Source organism: Nothobranchius furzeri, chromosome 1 (genome assembly GCF_043380555.1).
Source record: "Nothobranchius furzeri strain GRZ-AD chromosome 1, NfurGRZ-RIMD1, whole genome shotgun sequence".
Lineage (NCBI taxonomy): Eukaryota > Metazoa > Chordata > Actinopteri > Cyprinodontiformes > Nothobranchiidae > Nothobranchius > Nothobranchius furzeri.
In genome coordinates, this window is record NC_091741.1 from 46,791,620 (window position 1) to 46,810,806 (window position 19,187).

Consider the following 19,187-nt stretch of genomic DNA (forward strand, 5'->3'; position numbering starts at 1 on the left):
AGTCCAGCTGTTATATTCGGATGAAGAACAAGCCTGAAAAATCCGAGCAAGAGGTTTAGAAGTAACCAAACAAAGTCTCCCTTATATGGCCGCTCTAAGAGCTTATCTGGAGGACATACACTAATTGGCCACTTTATTGGGTACACCTGTCCAACTGCTCATTAGCAAACATCTCTAATCAGCCAATCACATGGTGGCAACTCAATGCATTTGGGCATGTTGACATGATTGAGACGATCCGCTGCAGTTCAAACTGAGCTTCAGAACGGGGAAGAGAGGTGATTTTAGTTACTTTTAACATGGCATGATTGTTGGTGCCAGACAGGCTGTTCTGCGTACTTCAGAAACTGCAGCTCTTCTGGGATTGTCTCACACAACCACCTCTAGGGTGTACAGAGAATGGTCCGAAATAGGCAAAGCATCCAGTGAGAGGCGAAATTGCATCATTTTAACAACCACGCTCCTCCACCACGCCTCCGCACGGCCCAAAATGTCCGCAATGCGCACCCAAGAAAATTTCAAACCACGCGGACGGTCGGACGCGGAAAAACATGGCGGACCGGCAAGAACTAGTATGGTAGAGGTTCGTAAATACAGACATTTGTATGATTCAGCTCTCAGAGATCACCGTGATCAACATGTTGTTAATAATTCTTGGAGAGAAATAGCTCGCACTGTCGGAAAAGACGAGGACGCTGTTAAAAATGCTGGAATGCCATGTTGTAAACAACAGTAATTTTTACTTCTACTACGGTGTAGTGTTGGATGCATGCTGTACAGCTCCATGCTGCCCCCTACAGTTTGGGAGAATATCGGCTCACCGCAGAGGCAAGCCGCATGAACCATAAACGCTGCAAGTTGTGAAGCGCGTTCCATCCGCGAGCCGCATCACCAAGCGGAAAGTGAATGCGTCAAGCATAAACCAAACTTAATTCTGGCTAGTCTGCGCAACTTAAAAAAACACGATCGCACAACCTGGTTGATTTGCGCGTCGAATTTAAGAGCTGTGTCCAGTTGCACTCCCAAATTTCGGATGGTGGTCTTCATATTAGATGCTAAAGGGCCCAGATTCACAGCATCGCATGGGTGTGTAGACACACCAGGGCTAAGTACAATTACTTCAATCTTAGCGTCATTCAGATGTAAAAAGTTTGTAGCCATCCAGGAGCGCACATCCTCTAAGGCATCTACAAGCTTTGATATTGACCCATCGACCTCCCGCTGAAGGGGGAGGTAGATCTGACAGTCGTCAGCATAAAAATGAAAACGCAACCCGAACCGCCGAAGAAGATTCCCCAACAGTAGTAAGTAGATGGCAAAAAGAAGCGGACCCAGTACAGACCCCTGCGGCACACCCAACTTGAGTCCCGCCCAGGTCGAGGAGGTTTCACCTACACGGACACAAAAACTCCTGTCGGATAAGTAGGAGTGTAGTCATTGTAGGGCTGCACCGGTAATTCCCGCCCAGTCACCAGATCTATATCCAATAGAGCACCTTTGGGATGTGGTTTGGAATGAACGGGAGATTAGTATCATGGATGTGCAGCCGACAAATCTGCAGCAACTGCGTTATGCTTCATGTCAATGTGGACCAAAATCCCTGAGAAATGTTTCCAGTACCTTGTTGAATCTATTTCATGAAAGATTAAGGCAGTCCTGAAGGCAAAAGAGGGTCCAACATGGTAATATCACGGTGTGCTTAATAAAGTGGCCAATGAATTTATATGTCCAACAAATCCACTTAATAAGAGTGCATTTAAAAGAATTATGCTTAAACCTCGCCATTGTATCAGTAACAACTCACTTGTGTGCAACACACATTACACACTTAAAACAGAAGCAATAAAGAGTAACAATCTCTGATCCAAGAGAGGGCACATTTCTAATGAAGGTATAAAATAATGTGAAGATGAATGTTTATCTAGGTGCGTTTGCCTGCTGCCCTCCACACTCAGCAGCATTAAGCAGATGAGAAATAGATGAAACAGAACAATAAATCACTATGATCTATCAGTGAGATTCAGAGGTTGATGACAAGAATGTATTAAGATGAATTAGTGAATAAAAGGATAAAGGCAAAGCATAGAAGAAAACATTAACTATGAGATAAGGTCAAACAACGTATTATTATCCATCTAAGTAGAGAGGTGAAGACGCACTTCATCGCTGACACTCACACCTATAGACAGCCCAGTCTTCCTCATTATCCCCCAGTGGAGGCCATCCTAATCCATATCTTCTGTTCTTTCAGACCTCAAGTCTCATTTCCCCTCAGGATCGAAGCTGACACAAATGGCTCATGAGCAGTCGGGAGAGGGAACACATGGTCGCTAACTAACTGGCCAGTAGTGTGAGTGCGCTCGTCGTTTTGGAAGGACAACAGCAGCATCAAAATTAGATTACCATTAGGCTGCTCGTCAGTCAAAGATCATTAAATTACTGTAAATAGGAGTCCGATGTGTTGAGGGAATGATTTTGGAATATTAACTGTGCCAGGTTATGATACTGCCAGAGAGAAACTCATACAGAAATGCTAAATTCAAAGCAAAGGGAGAAAAAAAGCTTCACACAGGCTTGTTTTGGGAGAATATTTGTGAAAGCAGAGCGTAGAGAAAGCAGTGGGATCAGCAGGAAGGTGATGGAGAACATAAAGCTCTAACGCCAAACTACATGCTGCTGTTTAAGCTTGCCTGCTGCCGGTCTGCAGTGCCATAAAATATAGTGTGCAATATTCAAGACCATTGTTCCCTATAAGTGGTACATTGGATGGGGTTTCCATAGCAACAAGCATTGCCTTTAAATTGAAGTGAACATAGAGAGAACAAGCAATGTTTGCATCCAACTGCAAGCACACAAACTGCAAAGTGTTAAGTGCTCTCTCTCAAACACACACACACACACACACACACACACACACACACACACACATACATGCGTGCAGGCAAATTCAAAACAATCAGTAGAGAGCAGAAAGGAAAATGAGCTACATGGCGGCTTATTACACTGGGGTCAGATGAGATTCAGCAGGCAAGAGGAGAGACGCAGCAGACGAGGCTGGAGAAAACATCCCTGACAGAAAACAAGACGTTGCTCCTAAACGGTTCGGGATCAGTGGACTGAGACCTGTGCTTCTCAGGACGGCATGCAGCACGTCTGCAGCGGCTAACGTGACGAGACTGCTTTTAAAATGTGATAGTCTGATGCAGCAGGTGAGAAACAGTGTGTGTATGGGTGTGTTTAACCATGACACGTCTTTGTTTAAAGCATCTGTTTTCATGGTCAGAGTCAGGTGGGTCTCCTGCACCAGCCTTTGCTCTGATTCACACCTGGCTCACTGTCTGAATATGTACACTGGGGGACTGAATTCAAAAACATGTTGTGATGCCACCGGCTCCACACTCAACTGCAAACACATTGTATTAATACAGCGTATTAATATTGATAAAATAATCAGCTCTAGTGTTTTAGTAAAAGTCTGCAGTGAGAAACTCATCTTCACCCTTTTACAAATCAATGAACCCGTTATTTACAAACAATGGAAAACCTGAGTCTAATAAAAACACAGAGTACAACAGAATAAACCAGTAGGCAGTTTAACTCATTCATATTTAGATCCCATGCTGATGAGCTTTATTAAGGTTTATGTAAGGCGACATTACTAATAGTCACAAACTGTAGTGATCTTAAAAAAGAATAAAATGTTCTAGTCAGAGCAATAATTTTCCAAAAAATTGCTTCATTTTTGTACAAAAACTGCTGTGCTTTAAAGTTTTAACCTGTAGTCTAGGTGCACTTTATTCTCACAAAGGTAATGATGTTTTAGCGTTGTGTGCAGTTGCTTTACCTTGGCTGGCTCTCCTGAGCCAGGCTCTCTCCCCTCTGGTAAGCATGGTCTGCTATCTGAGTTGTGGATCTCTTGACGATCTGTTTGAGCTCTGGCTCCAGCCGCTCCATTATGGCTTTGATGGTTTCAGGGAGTTTTTTCAATTTGGCTAGAGCCTTAAAAAAAATAAATGATGAAAACGTAACTTAAAGTAAATATTTTGGTTCAAGCAAAAGACTAAAACAGAGGAGGTATTTGTCGAAGCTGTAGTCGTGCTTGTACCCTGATAAGGATGCCCATGAACTCAGCGCTGTTCTCCTCTGGATCCACCTCTGACAGATCTGCTTGGCTCAGTTCTCGGATGTCCTGCTGCAGCTCGCGCACTGAAGACAGCACACGGGGACACCAAGGTAGCACAGGGAAAGATAACTACACATATGCGTTGTTAGTTTTCCTTTTTATCAATATAAAACACTAAAATTAAACGACTGGCTTTTAGTGTGTTAATGCCTTTGTCCAAAAACACACACAAACACCTGCACTTGCACCCCAAACCCACCCCATGCTCTCGACAGCTGACTTAGCCACATTAGCAGCTAAATTGAGATTGGCAGTATCGAGTGATGCTCTAATTTCCATTAGATGGGGCCTCCCAATTCCCCATCAAAGCACGTTAGGAGAGTTAATGTTTATGGCAAGTTAATGGACTTTGGGTGTATTTCCTCTTTTCACTCATTCCAATGGCAGTTTGTGTAATAATTATGACAATTACTATCTACAAATGAGGTGCTCTAGTGCTATTAGACAAAATGGAAAGCCAGGGCTTTGATGGAAGCCGGTCGCTGTGTCGTGACCGCAGTTGTTAACATGGCGGTATACAGGCACTTACTGCTGCCTGCTGGTGGCTAATTGCCAGACTTCTCTTTGTGTGATGTCGGGGAAATTGTGGCTGAGATTTAAGGTGGAAAGGATGGGAGGACGGAAACGTATTGAACATTAGAGGTCAGAATGTGTGTGTGCATGCTGACGAGCTGGGACAAAATGAACAGGAAGTAAAAGAAAAGCAATTGTAAATGGTCAACATGTCGCGCAGGAATGTTAAATGCTCAAAGGGATCTGCCAGATTCTAAGAGCTATGCAGAGTCTGGTATCACAGAACTAAAACCAGTGAGTCGATAACTTTGAGCACCAAGAGTGGGTGGTGAAAAAAAAAGTGCAAGGCTTTATATAAAAACTCCCAAAACACCCAGGGAATGCCAACGTATTGCCAGATTAACTTTTTTCATTATCTTCTTGTTTGTGTTTCTCTGTGCTCTGCCTGGAAGAAAAGCAGTGAAGACTCTACACCCATACCGTCGGTTTTATCAGCCTCCGACAACATCCTGGTTACCAGTCTGAGCATCATAAATGCAGCGCCCCTGCAGTGAATGCAGAGACACTGGGTGACTAATGGTACACGTAGGGGGCATGATGATTATACTGGAAACGAGGGAGACGTGTATCATCATCATGTGTGTGTGTGTGTGTGTGGTTGTGTGCATAAGTGCGTGCATGGTCTTCTGTACAGAAGTCTGGATCAGCAGTTTCAGAACCATAGCAACATGCAAATGAATGTAATTTAGAGTGATGCTAATGACTTCATTTGAGAACGAGAATACTGAAAATGCAAACACAAGCTCAAATCCAAAACCTTTCATTTTTTGCCCAAACCGGTGTTACAAATTGACACACATCTCCTATAGTTCCTGAAATGTGAAACGCTTTAACTTGTTTACAATTTAGAACAGGTGTGTCCAAACAATTACAGAAGAAAGCCAAGGTTAACAAAATAGTCCGCGCGGGAAACATCGTTTTGATTTTTATAAGTACAAAAATGCAAAATTACTTCAGTTTTTCATTTGAACTCTTCAAATATGTTCAAAAACTAAATATTAGATATAATCTAAACATAAAAATGTAACAAAATATCAACAGCCAACTGGAGAGACAAATTTCAACATTCAAATGATGCAATTTGAGGCCGCATGAAATCCCTCTTGAGGGTCGCAAAAGGCCCCCGAGCCACACTTTGGACAAGCTTGATTTAGAGCTTTTCATTAAACCCTGAAATGCTATGAATTAGGGCTAAACGACCAGCATAGCCAGACTCTTGAGCTGACAGAGCGGCGCAATTGGTTGTTATTTATTCATTTATTTATAACTTCCATAGCGATGCTACTGCCGATATTATTTATAGATTTCATCACCCGTTACTTATTTTCCGTCTCTCACTCTGCACTGTTTGCATGTGTGTGAAACAGAGGCTGACTGGCCAGATTCCTGCAACATAGAAAAGTGATTTACCATAATAACTCTATATGGACTTGAAATCACAACTTCTCTTCTTTAAAAAAAAAACTATTAGGATTGTCTTATAGCACAACATTTTGTAGAGTTATGGTAACTCAGTGAATGTATGTAAAATTAGTCAGTGTTTAGTGTTGTGGGTGAAAACTGTGCGTGCATGTTTCTTGTTAATGAATACATTTAAAGGAAATACTTTGTTTTTATCCTTGCATTATTAGAGTAACAGCCGTTTTGATGGTATGATGTCATTTTCTGTCATGTTCACAAATGCTACTGTACATTTGTGAATGTGCTGAAGTTTAAAGAAAATTGTGAATCGATTTGAAATCACAATTTCTGCCAGAAAATTTGCAGCTCAATCTAAAATGAATTGGTCAGCTGACATGTTGTGGTTAAATGTGCTTTACAAATAAATACGGTATGGTACTCAGCCCTAATACACATAACCATATATGTAGTGTTTATGTGGCACCATGTTTTTAAACTGGAACCTGCACCCCCAGCCAACGCTTTCATGATTTTGCTCCCACACCTTGTTAATATTGGGTCATTTTTCCATGGCTGTGTTTTATTATAACACTCTCTCGGTGTTTAATAAGCTTTAAAGGTTATACCGCTGCTAGATCCAGGCGTGCTAAACTGTGAAGAATCCAAAAGCTTCCGTGGAGTCGACAGGCCGCTGACTTCCAACACAGGCAATGGAGATGTTTCTTTAGTCATGGACCTGAGAAAGGAAAACAAAAGTAGTATTGGTTACTTTTGTTTACGCACATTGAAAAAAAAAATCATCGTGGAGCAGACATTTAGTATCCACTACGGACGCACCGATATGAAAATCTGGGCTGACGTAGATATTCACAAATAATATTTCTGTTATGGCCGATAACGGATGTTAATTGATTTTACAATTATAATTACAAATACATACACATATTTATATATACACACATACAGCATCAACGCGACATGACTGAACAATTACAGCATTACCACCCCCTACACATACAGCAGCTACAGGGAAATAAATGTCAGTTGTTCATTTCAGCCCCGTTTTACCTATTGGTCCCATTCTGGTGTTAATGCCGATATATTGTACATCCCTAGTTTCCACCAACAGAAACACAAACACAGACCTGAACCTGCATAACAAAAGCAATCTACTGTTAGAACAAATCTCCGGTCGGTGAGAGGGTTCTCTGCTTTCCAACGATCCATTTATCAAACACCGAGGTGGAAGCAATCCGGGTCCTGTAAGTTAGGCGGCATGAACACAGAACGCCTGCTAAGTGAGTGGGTTGCATGGAGGCTGGCTTGTTGTTAAAGGCAACCCAGCACAGGAAGGCCAGGACCTGTCACCGGCTGACCCTTATTAATAAATCACCGTGCTTTACCAACCCACCGCCACCATAATTACAGCACCCCCAACACACACACATGCAAAAGTGCAAACAGCAACTTCAATGAATGTTTCCCATGAAAGCAACAACTGTGTTTATTGTGTGTGGGCTGAATTATTGTAAACAGATTATACAAGCATCACAACAAAATGAAGAAACCAGCTTTCAGGTCACAGTTATTCTCATCATGCCTGTCAGACATTTCATGGCCTTTAAACCATAAATGGCATCAGACAATTAAAGGTGGAAGTTTTTCTGTCAGTAACTATAAACATGCCATAATCGTACGTGTGCTAAACCCCCCCTTGAATAATCTAACAGCAGTGTCTCTCACAATTATATGCCAGCCTACTAACTAGCTCAGAGTATTTCTGCTCACAACTTTAAACTATTTTGGCTTCTTTCATCTGATTTCTTTGACGCTTCGCAGCTCACCACATAAAGAAGAAAAACAACACGTTTTAAAAGGTGTTTGAAAAGTAATGATTCTGATTCTGCAGATCATTAGAAAGTTGGAATAAACTGCGGGGTAACACGATTCATATGTGTGAACCTATTTATTTTACAGGTCTACCGTTTAACTGTTGTTTATAAAAAGAAAGAAAATGTATTTATTTAAATCTGATTTAAGGGAATTCTAAATCCTAAAGAAATACAATAGTGGTTTGTTACCCTGGAAGACGAGCAGCATTTTTGTCCTTGTTCTTGTGTCCAAGGCGACTTGTAGACTTAATGTAAAGGTGTCTGTGCAGCTCGTCGATGAGCACCAGATGCATGTTAAGCTTCTTGTTTTTGAGCTCCAGGCGCAAGTCTCCAAGTCCTTCAACCTGCAGCAAGGGGCCTTCTAAAGACTCCACCGCTGTCACCTGCAGACAAAAACAACACACCGACACATTAGCTGATAAAGTCAGTTCGGTACAACGCCCGCATCGCAGCAGAAGCAGCACCAATCCGGCTGTCGATCTCACGCTCCATTTTCCCCTCACTTGTGAACAAGAGATACTTAAACTCTTCTACTTCATGCAGGACCTCATCCCTGACCTGGAGAATGCATTCTACCCTTTTCTGACTCACGACCATGGTCTTGGATTCAGAGGAACTGATTCTCATCCCAGCTACTTCACACTTGGCTGCGAGCCGCTCCAGTGAGAGCCGGAGATCAGGTTCTGATGAAGCCAACGGGACCGCATCATCTGTAAAAAGCAGAGACCTGATGCTTAAGCCACCAAAACAGATCCCCTCACCTCCTTGGCTGAACCTAGAAATCCTGTCCATCAAAGTTATGAGCAGAGTCGGTGACAAAGGGAAGCCTTGGCGGAGTCCAACTCTCACAGGAAATGAGCCCGACTTACTGCTGGCAATACGGACCAAGCTCTGGCACCGGGGTATATAGCGACCTAACAGCCTGATAAACATAGTATTTTTACAAATTAAATGTCTGTACGAGATTTGGATTTCAAATTTAAACAATTTTCCTTTCCTACAGATTTTATTTTTCTTGTTTGCATTTTTACACAGGAAAAGGTGCCAAATTATTATTGCAGTTTACCAATCTTCATGACAAGAAATAAAAATGTTTTAGTTTACATTGACGTTAGGATGTATTTTTTACAATGCTATTTTCTGTTTTAATGGAACAAATGACCAGCATCATGCAAAAGACATGTGCATTATCAGGACGAGCCAAAAGGGAGCAGTTGGCAGAGTAGGCTAAAGGGAGATGGAGGCTAAGGGCATGGGTCAAGTGCATAATGATGCAAATGAGTCATATTAGAGATTAAATTATATGCTTCAGCCTATTTTAGCTTAATACAATAACTCACCATGTCGTCGATGTGTTGCCCGTGTGTGTGCGTGCACGCCTGCATGCGTGCGTGTTCCTCACTTCTCAGATGTGTCTTTGCATGATTACATGTGTGTGTGATTGCATGTTAGTAAATCACTCAACATGTGCAAAAGTGTGCTGGGAGGGAATGGTTACCATCATTAGGGACCTGTCCTGTCAGCATAATGAGGAATCTGGGGTCTGAAGGGAATTTGCTTAGGAAACAGGAAGGTGAGAAGGAGAATGAAGATGAAGAAAAGGAGGAGGACGCGTTTAATTCTTATTAAATCAATGTCCTTTTACAGAATGAACTAGAGGTTTTTCAGAAACATTTCATTTCATTTTAAATAATTTCTTTTTCTTTTTCTTCTGAGTTAAAGAAAACTGACCCCTGAGCAGAATTTTAGCAGAAACATTTTAAGTCATTCATTATAAAATAACTTTTTATAAGAGCAACCACACATAGCCAGATCCTGAAATCCAACTTTTCCTCAAATAAGCAAAAATCTCATCTCAACTTTTTTACAACATCTTCCAGGACAGTTGGACCAAAATCCAGATTTTTTTTTTGATTCAATAGAAAGAAGACAAGGCTAAGACACTTTTCACAACCTAAGCTAGTTTGTTCTTTAACTAACCTCATGGGACTTAATGCTGTTGTTCAATATTAGACAGAAAACCCAGTGCTTTAATTGTCAACCCCCAGAGAGAAGCCTCATCACAAAGCAAGCGTTATGTTAAAGAGAGCAAATGCTTCAACTTGGTTATGATAATCCTGCACCATCACAGGGTAAAACAACTACACTCAAACATGTTTAAATAATGTGAGAAGCTGAATGAATACGATAGAAAAGTGAAAACATTTTTCAACAAAAGCTCATTTCAATGCTTTAAGTTAACTAAGTGGTCCAAAATTCAGAACTCAAACCTCAACAGAAAGTCACGGCAAGCAAATTATTCTGCACACCAAGATGGAGAAGGCTAAACCATAATAACCAGGTGCGTTCAAGCGTCTGTTACACAGATCAAAACACACTTCAGGAATTACAGCCAAGGCCGTGGCCAAGTGAAAGAAAATGCTCACGTAAAAATATATGAAATGTTGGAAGAAAAGCTTTTGATTTTGTGATGCGGCAACTCTCCTGAACACACTTCAGGATTTAAAGGGCCTACTTCAGGAGATGCAAACTGAAGGTGCTGCAGTTCTGAGTGCTCTCAGGGTGTTTACTCACATCCAAGCAGCAGTTGTTCCTTCCAGCTTACGGATTACATTACGTTTTAAGTACGGTAAGTACATCCATAAATGAATGGAAAATGCGACACAATCAACAGTTTTGTAGGCATTACAAGCATCCTCTGTTCTGCCTAAAGTGTGGTTCATAGAAAACTGAATTGCTCTCAATTCTTCATTCACAAGGTATGTAAACACGTTTATAGAGCAAAAACCAGAAGCAGCAACAGTACGACGAAATAAAAAGCAACAGGTTGTGGTTTTGAGTGCGATTTTTCTCTGGCTTTGTAAACTGGTATCAATCTCACAAGTTTGTGAGATAAATGCAATGAAGTGAACTGACTAAACTTTTTACAACCTCTAGAACACAATGAACTGACTAAGCTCAAATTGAATGAGGTTCCTTTTCTTTCTACCCACACAAGGAGAATTTTTCATGGTCTTTTGGTTTCAAAGTCATTTTTCTTTCATCCTCCTCAGGTAGCCCCATTCAGACAAACTAATTATTACCAGAGTCTGGAGGAAGATGAGTGGGAGTGACATTGGATGGGGAAGAAGAAGAAGACAGCTCATAGAAAATGGTCCGCAATGCCATCCTTTACCTACTCTGCTAAGGATACTGCAGAGTGCACATCAAAAGATCAACAAAACACACACACACTTGCAGTGTCTTTACTGCACAGAGATGATGTGAGTTTCACCCTATTGACAATTCACGGCTAGACAAAGACTTCTTCAAAGCAACAATGAAAACAAACCACTAGAGTGTGTGTGTTTATGGTCAATAAGTGTCCCTAGAATATAAAAAAAAATACTCTTTTCTGGACAACACATGCTGAAAGGGCTTAAAGTAAAGCAAAGATCACTGTACTCACCAGCATGTCGGTAGCATGAAGGTAGTGTTTGCTTGCCATATAGGTCTCCAAGCACTGAGGAACCTGCTTGATGCTCTCGATCTCATCCAGCAGCTGAAGGACATGCTTGTGCTCGATGCCTTCGATCCACAGTTTTCTCAGCTCGTCCCTTTTACAGTGGAGCAACATTTTACATGACAAGAGGTTCTCCTTCACCTGCAGAACACAATAACCCAAAGCAGTGAGTAACACAGCTATATGGCGCTTGTAAAATATCAACTCAGATAGCAGACAAAATAAAAAAACTTGAAAAAATAAAACTGCCTGACAAAAAGGTCACCATGTGGATTTAACTAAGCACATAGGAAGGAGCCTCCTATTGGATGTTTACTAAATGGGCAATAATCTTTCAGTTGGCAACAAGTTATTTAACCCCAACTGGTGCAATGAGTTGCTTCTCATTTCTTAAACAACCATGTGGAAAGACAAATTTGGTGGTCGTGGAAAAGAAGTTAGTCTGTTTGAGAAGGGTCATATCGTTGGCATCAAGCAGAGAAAGCATCTAAAGAGGTTGCAGAAACGACTAAAGTTGGGTTAAGAACTGTCCAACGCATTATTAAAAACTGAAAGGATAGTGGGGACTCATCATCTTTGAGGAAGAAATGTGGTCAGAAAAAATTATCTGAACACTCGTGATCGGCAATCATTTAAACGTCAAATTGAAGAAAAACAACAGTAGAACTCATGGCTATGTTTATAGTGAAAGTAAGAGCATTTCCACATGCACAATAACTAGGGTTGGGCGATTTGTATATTTTTTCCCAAGCTGATCAGAATGCCCCAGTAACATGATGTAATGGAATGAAATGACTGTTTTCCACCAAAAGGCATTTTCCACCTTTCCTCTGACACAGAACTAGTCTGCATGAGATATGGCCTCAAGGTCTCATGCATTTGCTTATAAACTGCTTCTTTCCTAGCCTGGCAAGCCAGACTAAATAAATGTATTATTTTATTATTACTTATAAACTTTGCAAAGCAAGAATTTGGTCTAGTTCACTAGGCTACTTTTTTCCAGCTCAAGAGAAGAATGAAGAATGGACTCTCTCCTTTTAATAAATCAAAGAACTCTATTTTAATAAAGCTAATCAAACAAAGTGTTAGTCAATAATAAGATGTGACCAATGTGTGAAATCAAAATATTAATTACTTTAATTAATTACTTTATTATAATCCTATTGAATATAATATGTTAGCCTCAAGGGCAAAATGCCGATTATCACTTGTAAGTCGCTTTGGACAAAAGCGTCTGCTAAATACATAAACATAAACATATAATAAGTAATATGACTTTAAATGTTTCCACTAGGACTGATCTCACGTAGAGTTAAAAGACATGACACATTGCTTTACTGATCCAATCAGAATCTGCCAGATCTGACGGAGGAGTGGTTTTGGTGGTGCTTGGTAAACTTGTCATCTTTTCATTCGACCATACACCAAAACATCCTATGTATAAAACTATGCCCGCGTCATCTTTAACGCCAGTTCAAAGCGTTCTAGAGAAGTGTCGGAGTGGCCAATCCGTAACTTTCCTCTTCAGCCAAAAGAACCAACGACAAGCTGGATAAAATCTGTTGCTGTTCCAACTGCTGCAACGGTTCCTTTCAGAATAAAAGCTGAACCATCACGACCCAGGTTTGGGTCTCACTAGATGCCAACAAAACCGTCGTGACCCGGAAGTATCTCAAAGACTGGGCTGGTCGTCAACCGCTGCTTTTCCTACCGGCTTCGGTTCCAGAGAGGGTTCAGCTGGACCTCGACATTCCTGATCTAACAGGACTTCCAAAAGGGCATGTAGGCCGACAGAATGGCGTTGAATGTGTTTATGAATCTCCTAACCAAAGCTTAGCGTGAAGACATCACCTTCACTTCCCATCAGAACTAATCGCTTCTTTGGATTTGCTGGTTCTGAGCAACATTCCACATTACACCATTCTCCGTCTCATTCACCTTAGTTACACCATACATTTAGTGTTAAAGTTAGTCTAGTTTAATTTGTTTAGTAATAAATCTTTAAACTTTTAAACTTGACTCTTTCTCTTCTGTTGTCTCTGAGTGAATACGAAGCTGTTACATAATCCCTGCAATAAAAAGTTCCAATATTCTGGTTAACAATACCCACAGATCCATAAGGTTGATTTCATATTTACTATGGAATGTTATGTCTTATGGCTCATTAAATAACATGTAAATTAACTCATTACAATGAACAATGCAATTAATCGATTTCACTTAAATTAGGAACATTTCACCTTCTGCGGCTTGAACGCACATTTCTCCTGCGCTGCATAAACCTGAACTGGTCACATGCAGCTTGTGTGTAATCAAATGTCTCTAGGGAGCTTGCTGAAGATGCTATGAGCGTCTAGACTTTTGCCTCAGACAGACTTGTGGCTGTTTAAATAATGTTCTGGATGGATTCGTGCTCTGCTGACACACTCAAAGCAAGTGCTGAGTAACAACGAGCGCTACTTCAGCCAAAGTTTTAAATCAGGAAACATTTCCCCAAATGAAATAACCAGAAGTCTTCCAGACTCAGAGATAGAAGGGTTTCCACTTTCCACTCAACGCTGCGCTGTAGTGCACGATGTCGAGTGCCTCACAGACACTCTCCAAACCCCTCCTCAGCGTGCGGCTTGCGCGTGCACTGTCAGCTGCCAGAGGCGGAGCAGGTGAGAAAAGGGTCAGATGCGCTGATGGAGATCTTTTCTTGATTGTTACCTTCTCGATATTCTCTGTGCACAACATGTAAAATATTCGTCAACAACAAATAAATAAATAAACTAATCGCCTCCTGTACAATGTTACAACCGCAACGGCTCAGTCCATCGCCGATGGTCGATTCATTCGTCCCATCGCCCAATCATAAAGGGGACTCAAGTGACTGGGACTGAACAGCTCTGTAGCTGTAAGATTACCACTAATCAGTGAGGCCAACTGGGAAAAAATGCTTCAGTTTGCTAGGGAACATAAGGATTTGATTCTGGAGCAATGGAAGAAGGTCAAGTGGTCTGATGAGTCCAGATGGACCCTGTTCCAGAGAGATGGGTGCATCAGGGTGAGAAGAGAGGCACCCATCATGCCTACTGCCTACTGTACAAGCCTGTGGGGGCAGTGCTATGATTTGGGGTTGCTGTAGTTGATCAGGTCTAAGTTCAGCAACAGGATGTGCTCCAAGAATGAGGTCAGCGGACTACCTGAATATCCTGAATGACCAGGTTACTCCATCTTGCCTGATGGCACAGGTGTATTCCAAGATGACAATGTCAGGATTCATCAGGCTCAAATAGAGTGGTTCGGGGAGCATGAGACATCATTTTCACACATGGATTGGCCACCACAGAGTCCAGACCTTAACACCATCGAGAATCTTTGGGATGTGCTGGAGAAGGCTTTGTGCAGCTGTCAGGCCCTACCGTGATCAATGCAAGATCTTGGTGAAACATTAATGCAACGCTGGACGGAAATAAATCTTGTTGTGACATTGCAGAAGCTTGTCAAAACAATGCCGCAGCGAATGTGTGTTGTAATCAAAGCTAAAGGCAGTCCAACAGAATATTAGAGTGTGTCACCTATTTTTTGTGGCAACTCTTTCGGGCCAGGCTGTGTATCTCAAAATGAACTGGTGGAAGTACCTAAATAATCCAGGTGACACGAGGGAGGAGAGAAGTGATATTTCCCTCTGAAAGCTTTTGAAGTACTTCTGATAAAGGTCTGGTTTTTAAAAGCAATACTAAGTGGGTGAAAAAGGCCAATAACATACAGTAACCTATACAAGTGTAGCGTACCTGTGGTCAAATTTTTACCAACAAATTGACCAGAAAGTAACCTTTCATTTGCAGACACAAACACACTCCGCTACACAGCTGTTCAATAAAATTACATTTTATTAAACACATTATCTACACACTAATGAAGTTTGATCTTGGGATGAAAAACTGTTTCATGTAATAAAATATTCAAAGAGTCTGCTGTAGGGTGAAGCACGCTTTTAATTAGTTTAATTGGGTATAATTATTTGTATTTTAGTGTTGTACATAGAAATGTGTCTGCTTGTAAAACAACAAGAACTTTGACCCAACATAAAATGATGGTGCTCTCTTTGTCTACTTAAGCCAGGCGTACACTGTGCGACTTTTTCACTCGTAGCACTCAGCTTCAGCTCAAACTGTACGACTTCCTCGCAGGGCAGATCTCACGAGTCCTGTGCTCACACTGCACGACCCAGTTCTCAGATGCGACCTGACTGCTCACACTGTACGTCTGGTAGCAACACGCCGGCCCTAAAAATATGCTAAAAATAGCAGTTTTTACACAACACCTCAGACTTTTTTGTCTTGTTTTGCCTGTTGTCCTTCGGGAGTGCTGCAGGAGGACACACAGGGATTTATGGGGGTTCGATGAGGAAAACGAAATAAAAAAAGTAAATCTGTGTTTTGTGATCAGTTTAATTTGACATGAACACGACAAACACGCTTTCTTGACAATCTTTGTGAGTAAAAAAAAAACGTGTAGAAATTAAAACGAACAACGTGTGTTATTAGGGAAATAGTGGGGAGCGGTGTCGATGCAGGATTGCGCATGCGCCGTGAGCGGTTCTGATACATTTTGGGTCGCAGCTGCTCGCAGCGCCGCTTCAACAGTGCGATACCCTCACGAGGGACGAGCAAAAATATTAAACACGCCAGAAGTCCGTGCGAGCTCACGATTGCTGATCGGTAGCTGGTCACGTGGTGTTAATCGCCTCTCGTAACCCCCTGTATACTACACGACGCAAAACTCGCCCCGATCTCGTGTATTCTCGCACGAGTGGAAAATCGGCTCAAAAAAGTGAAAAAGTCGCACAGTGTACGCACGGCTTTAGTGAAACCAGAAATAAAAATACATTTAGAAGTAAAGGATTAAGATCTTAGTCCTGGAGTCTTTAGATGCTGCTAAATAATCTGAAATTAAACTACATCTTGGTAAAAAACAATCTGGTTCCTTCTCATCAACACACACTTACATCAAAATATCATCTTCTCTCTCCTGCCCTTTCATTGAAAGTGGTTTGTGTTGATATGTATTAGTATGTATATTCAGTTGTTTTTACACCATTTTCCCTTTTGAATGGAAAAAAACCAAAACAAACAAATAAATAGATAAATAGGTATTAGGGACGGGTCACTGCTTCTCACCTGTTTGATCTTGTTGCGGGAGCTGGTGATGCGCTCTGTGATGCTCTGATAGGTCCGGATGGCTGTGGTGAGTTCAGCATAATGCAGAACAATAAGTTTGTCTAAATCTCTGTCGCATGTTTCAAAAGCTTCTTCCAGGCGACCCTTCTCTGTCTCTCTGTCCTGCACATCATCACTGCTGGACAGAGTCCTGAATCAGGAGACGACAGAAAACACAAAGCTCCATCAGAGGAACAACAAAAATAAATGCATCCGTGTACTTTAGTTTAATGTCACAAGGCCTTCATGAACACTGCTAATTCTTATTTCAGAAGCTGAAAACTAAAAACAAATCGTAAAGATATTCTGGGTTTTATGCTGTTAAATGAAGGTGCATTATATGAATCATTGTCAGCGATAGTCGACTCCATTGACAATAAAATGAGCTTCGTATAACATGTTTTGACATTAAAGCGTTAATATAATTAATGTCATATAATATCGTAAATAAAACGACGGAAACGTTTAAGCAATTTAGCGTTTAATTCTTTGAAATTACGATACAGGAAGGATGTGGCTGCTTCCCATGTAGCTCCATGCTAGCAGTGAATTCGTCCCCGAGTCAAAATGCAAGAATAAAAGACCCTTCTGACAGTCTAGATATCATGTTGGCTTGATATAAAGCACTAAAAACGCTTACCTAATGACAGAGATGAGAAGACCTGAGGGGTCTTTGTTTTTGTTTACAGAACTCCTGTATTTGCTTGTGTCCGCAGCCATTTTTCCAGCTGCCAGACTCAAACAGGAAGCGAGGAGCGTGAGGTCAGACCTTGGGATGCTGGGAAATGTAGTTTACAGCGTTAAAAACTGCTTTGCTTCTGTTGGGCAAATTTTCTCTATCTTACGTCGTCAAAAATGTCATACAATAATGTTTGCTGCAATGATTAAACTAAAATATATAAGCTTCTTTGTCATTTTTAAGTAATTAGTGTAATTTTGACTTGTTTTTGTGTGTGGGGTGGGGGGGGGGAATCCCTGAATACCTTTTTGGTTTAAAAAATATCATTTTCCCATTTTTATTTTGACATGTTTAGTCTTTTTTGTTTAGTTTTGTTTTTGGTTGGGTTAGGGTTAGGGTTCTTGTGTACCTCGTGATTATCTTGAGAGGCGCTATATAAAAATAGTTTGTTCTTCCTCGGTTTTCTTTTCCCTTTTAAATCTAATTTAGTATATTTTACGTTTTATTTTCCAATCTACTGTTTTATGTTTTAGTGTTTTTTTTCTTGTACCTGAATAGCACATTGAATTGACTGTGTGTGAAATGGCCTTTTGAATACCCTCCAGTGTGTCCATACTTTCAGTCATCATTTTGCAGCCAATCCAGATTTAGAAAAGAATTCTTCATAATAATTAATAACATCAAGAATTGTTTGAAAAGATTTTTAAAACATTTTTAGTTCTGTGTAGTCTCCTTAAGAGCTTTTTGGAATTTAATTTATGTAAAATGTTCTCCAAATTTTAATATCAACAGGTGGTATTTTTTGATAAAGGCAACATTGCCCTTTCACCTAATCCAATCAATCAGTCAGAACAGCATGCTCAGTATCCACTGGCAGCACCAGCTCTGAATCCTTACGTCAAAGAAGCCAGTAGATTATGTGAAAAGAGTTTGAGGGTTAGGTGATAAGAGCTTTAACATTTACAACGGGTCCTTGGTGGTCAGAGTTTTCACAGAAGAAAAAAAATAGAAGAAAGACAAAAAAACATTTGCTACCATTTGACACAGCAATTAGATTGGACTGGATAAGTGGTTGGAAAACAAAGATTACCCACAATGTTATCTCATCATTCCACCAGCACATCAATCAGGACTCAAGGAGATGGACCCCTTCATGGTCTAGAATCAATGCTCTCACCATTCTCAATTGTACAGCAGATATGGTCCACAATACAAAGGAGGGGGGGACGGACCTGCAAAGCAAGTAAGTAAAACCCAGAACTGTAATAGTCTAAAGTCTTAAGGGACAAGATTGGACACCACTGATATTTAATCAATTTCCCTCTGGGATTAATTAAGTATTTTTGAATTGAATTGAATTTGAATATAAGAGATGAAACTCATATATTATGTAGATTTGTTACCCATAGAGTGCACAAACCTTTTTTTCTTGTAATTTTGATGGGTATAGCTTACAGATAAGAAAACCTTCAATTCAGTGGCAGTGGCAAAGGAGTTACCGTCAGTACGAGCCCAGTAACCAGAGGGTTGCAAGTTTGCACTTACACACACATGTATGTATGTATATATACACCTTTAAGAATTTTGGGAGCTTTAATAGGAGTGGACTGAAGTTGGAGTCAGTGTATCAAAAACCTAGACCAGTCAATCCCATGCTTTTTTCGTGGGGGGCCCTTAGTTGTGTCCAAGACATGCCTTGGCCCATCAATACCAACTACTACCTGCATGCACACATTAAAAGTGACTAATTACA

General features: G+C 40.9%; 1 protein-coding gene across 2 annotated transcripts in view; it reads right to left on the reverse strand.

The window, feature by feature from the left end:
- The window catches only part of exoc4 (exocyst complex component 4), a 168,184-nt gene extending 150,071 nt beyond the window's left edge, over positions 1-18,113 (reverse strand). For both annotated transcript variants that reach the window (XM_015959221.3, XM_054740068.2), the window contains exons 1-7: positions 17,396-18,113; positions 16,717-16,906; positions 11,498-11,692; positions 8,239-8,432; positions 6,784-6,893; positions 4,106-4,206; positions 3,845-3,999 (exon numbers count right to left, since the gene is read on the reverse strand). In XM_015959221.3, the coding sequence (XP_015814707.1) occupies positions 3,845-3,999; positions 4,106-4,206; positions 6,784-6,893; positions 8,239-8,432; positions 11,498-11,692; positions 16,717-16,906; positions 17,396-17,475 (1,025 nt within the window). In that variant the 5' untranslated portion in view covers positions 17,476-18,113. The remainder of the gene's footprint in view (positions 1-3,844; positions 4,000-4,105; positions 4,207-6,783; positions 6,894-8,238; positions 8,433-11,497; positions 11,693-16,716; positions 16,907-17,395) is intronic.
- Between the last annotated feature and the right edge of the window lie 1,074 nt (positions 18,114-19,187).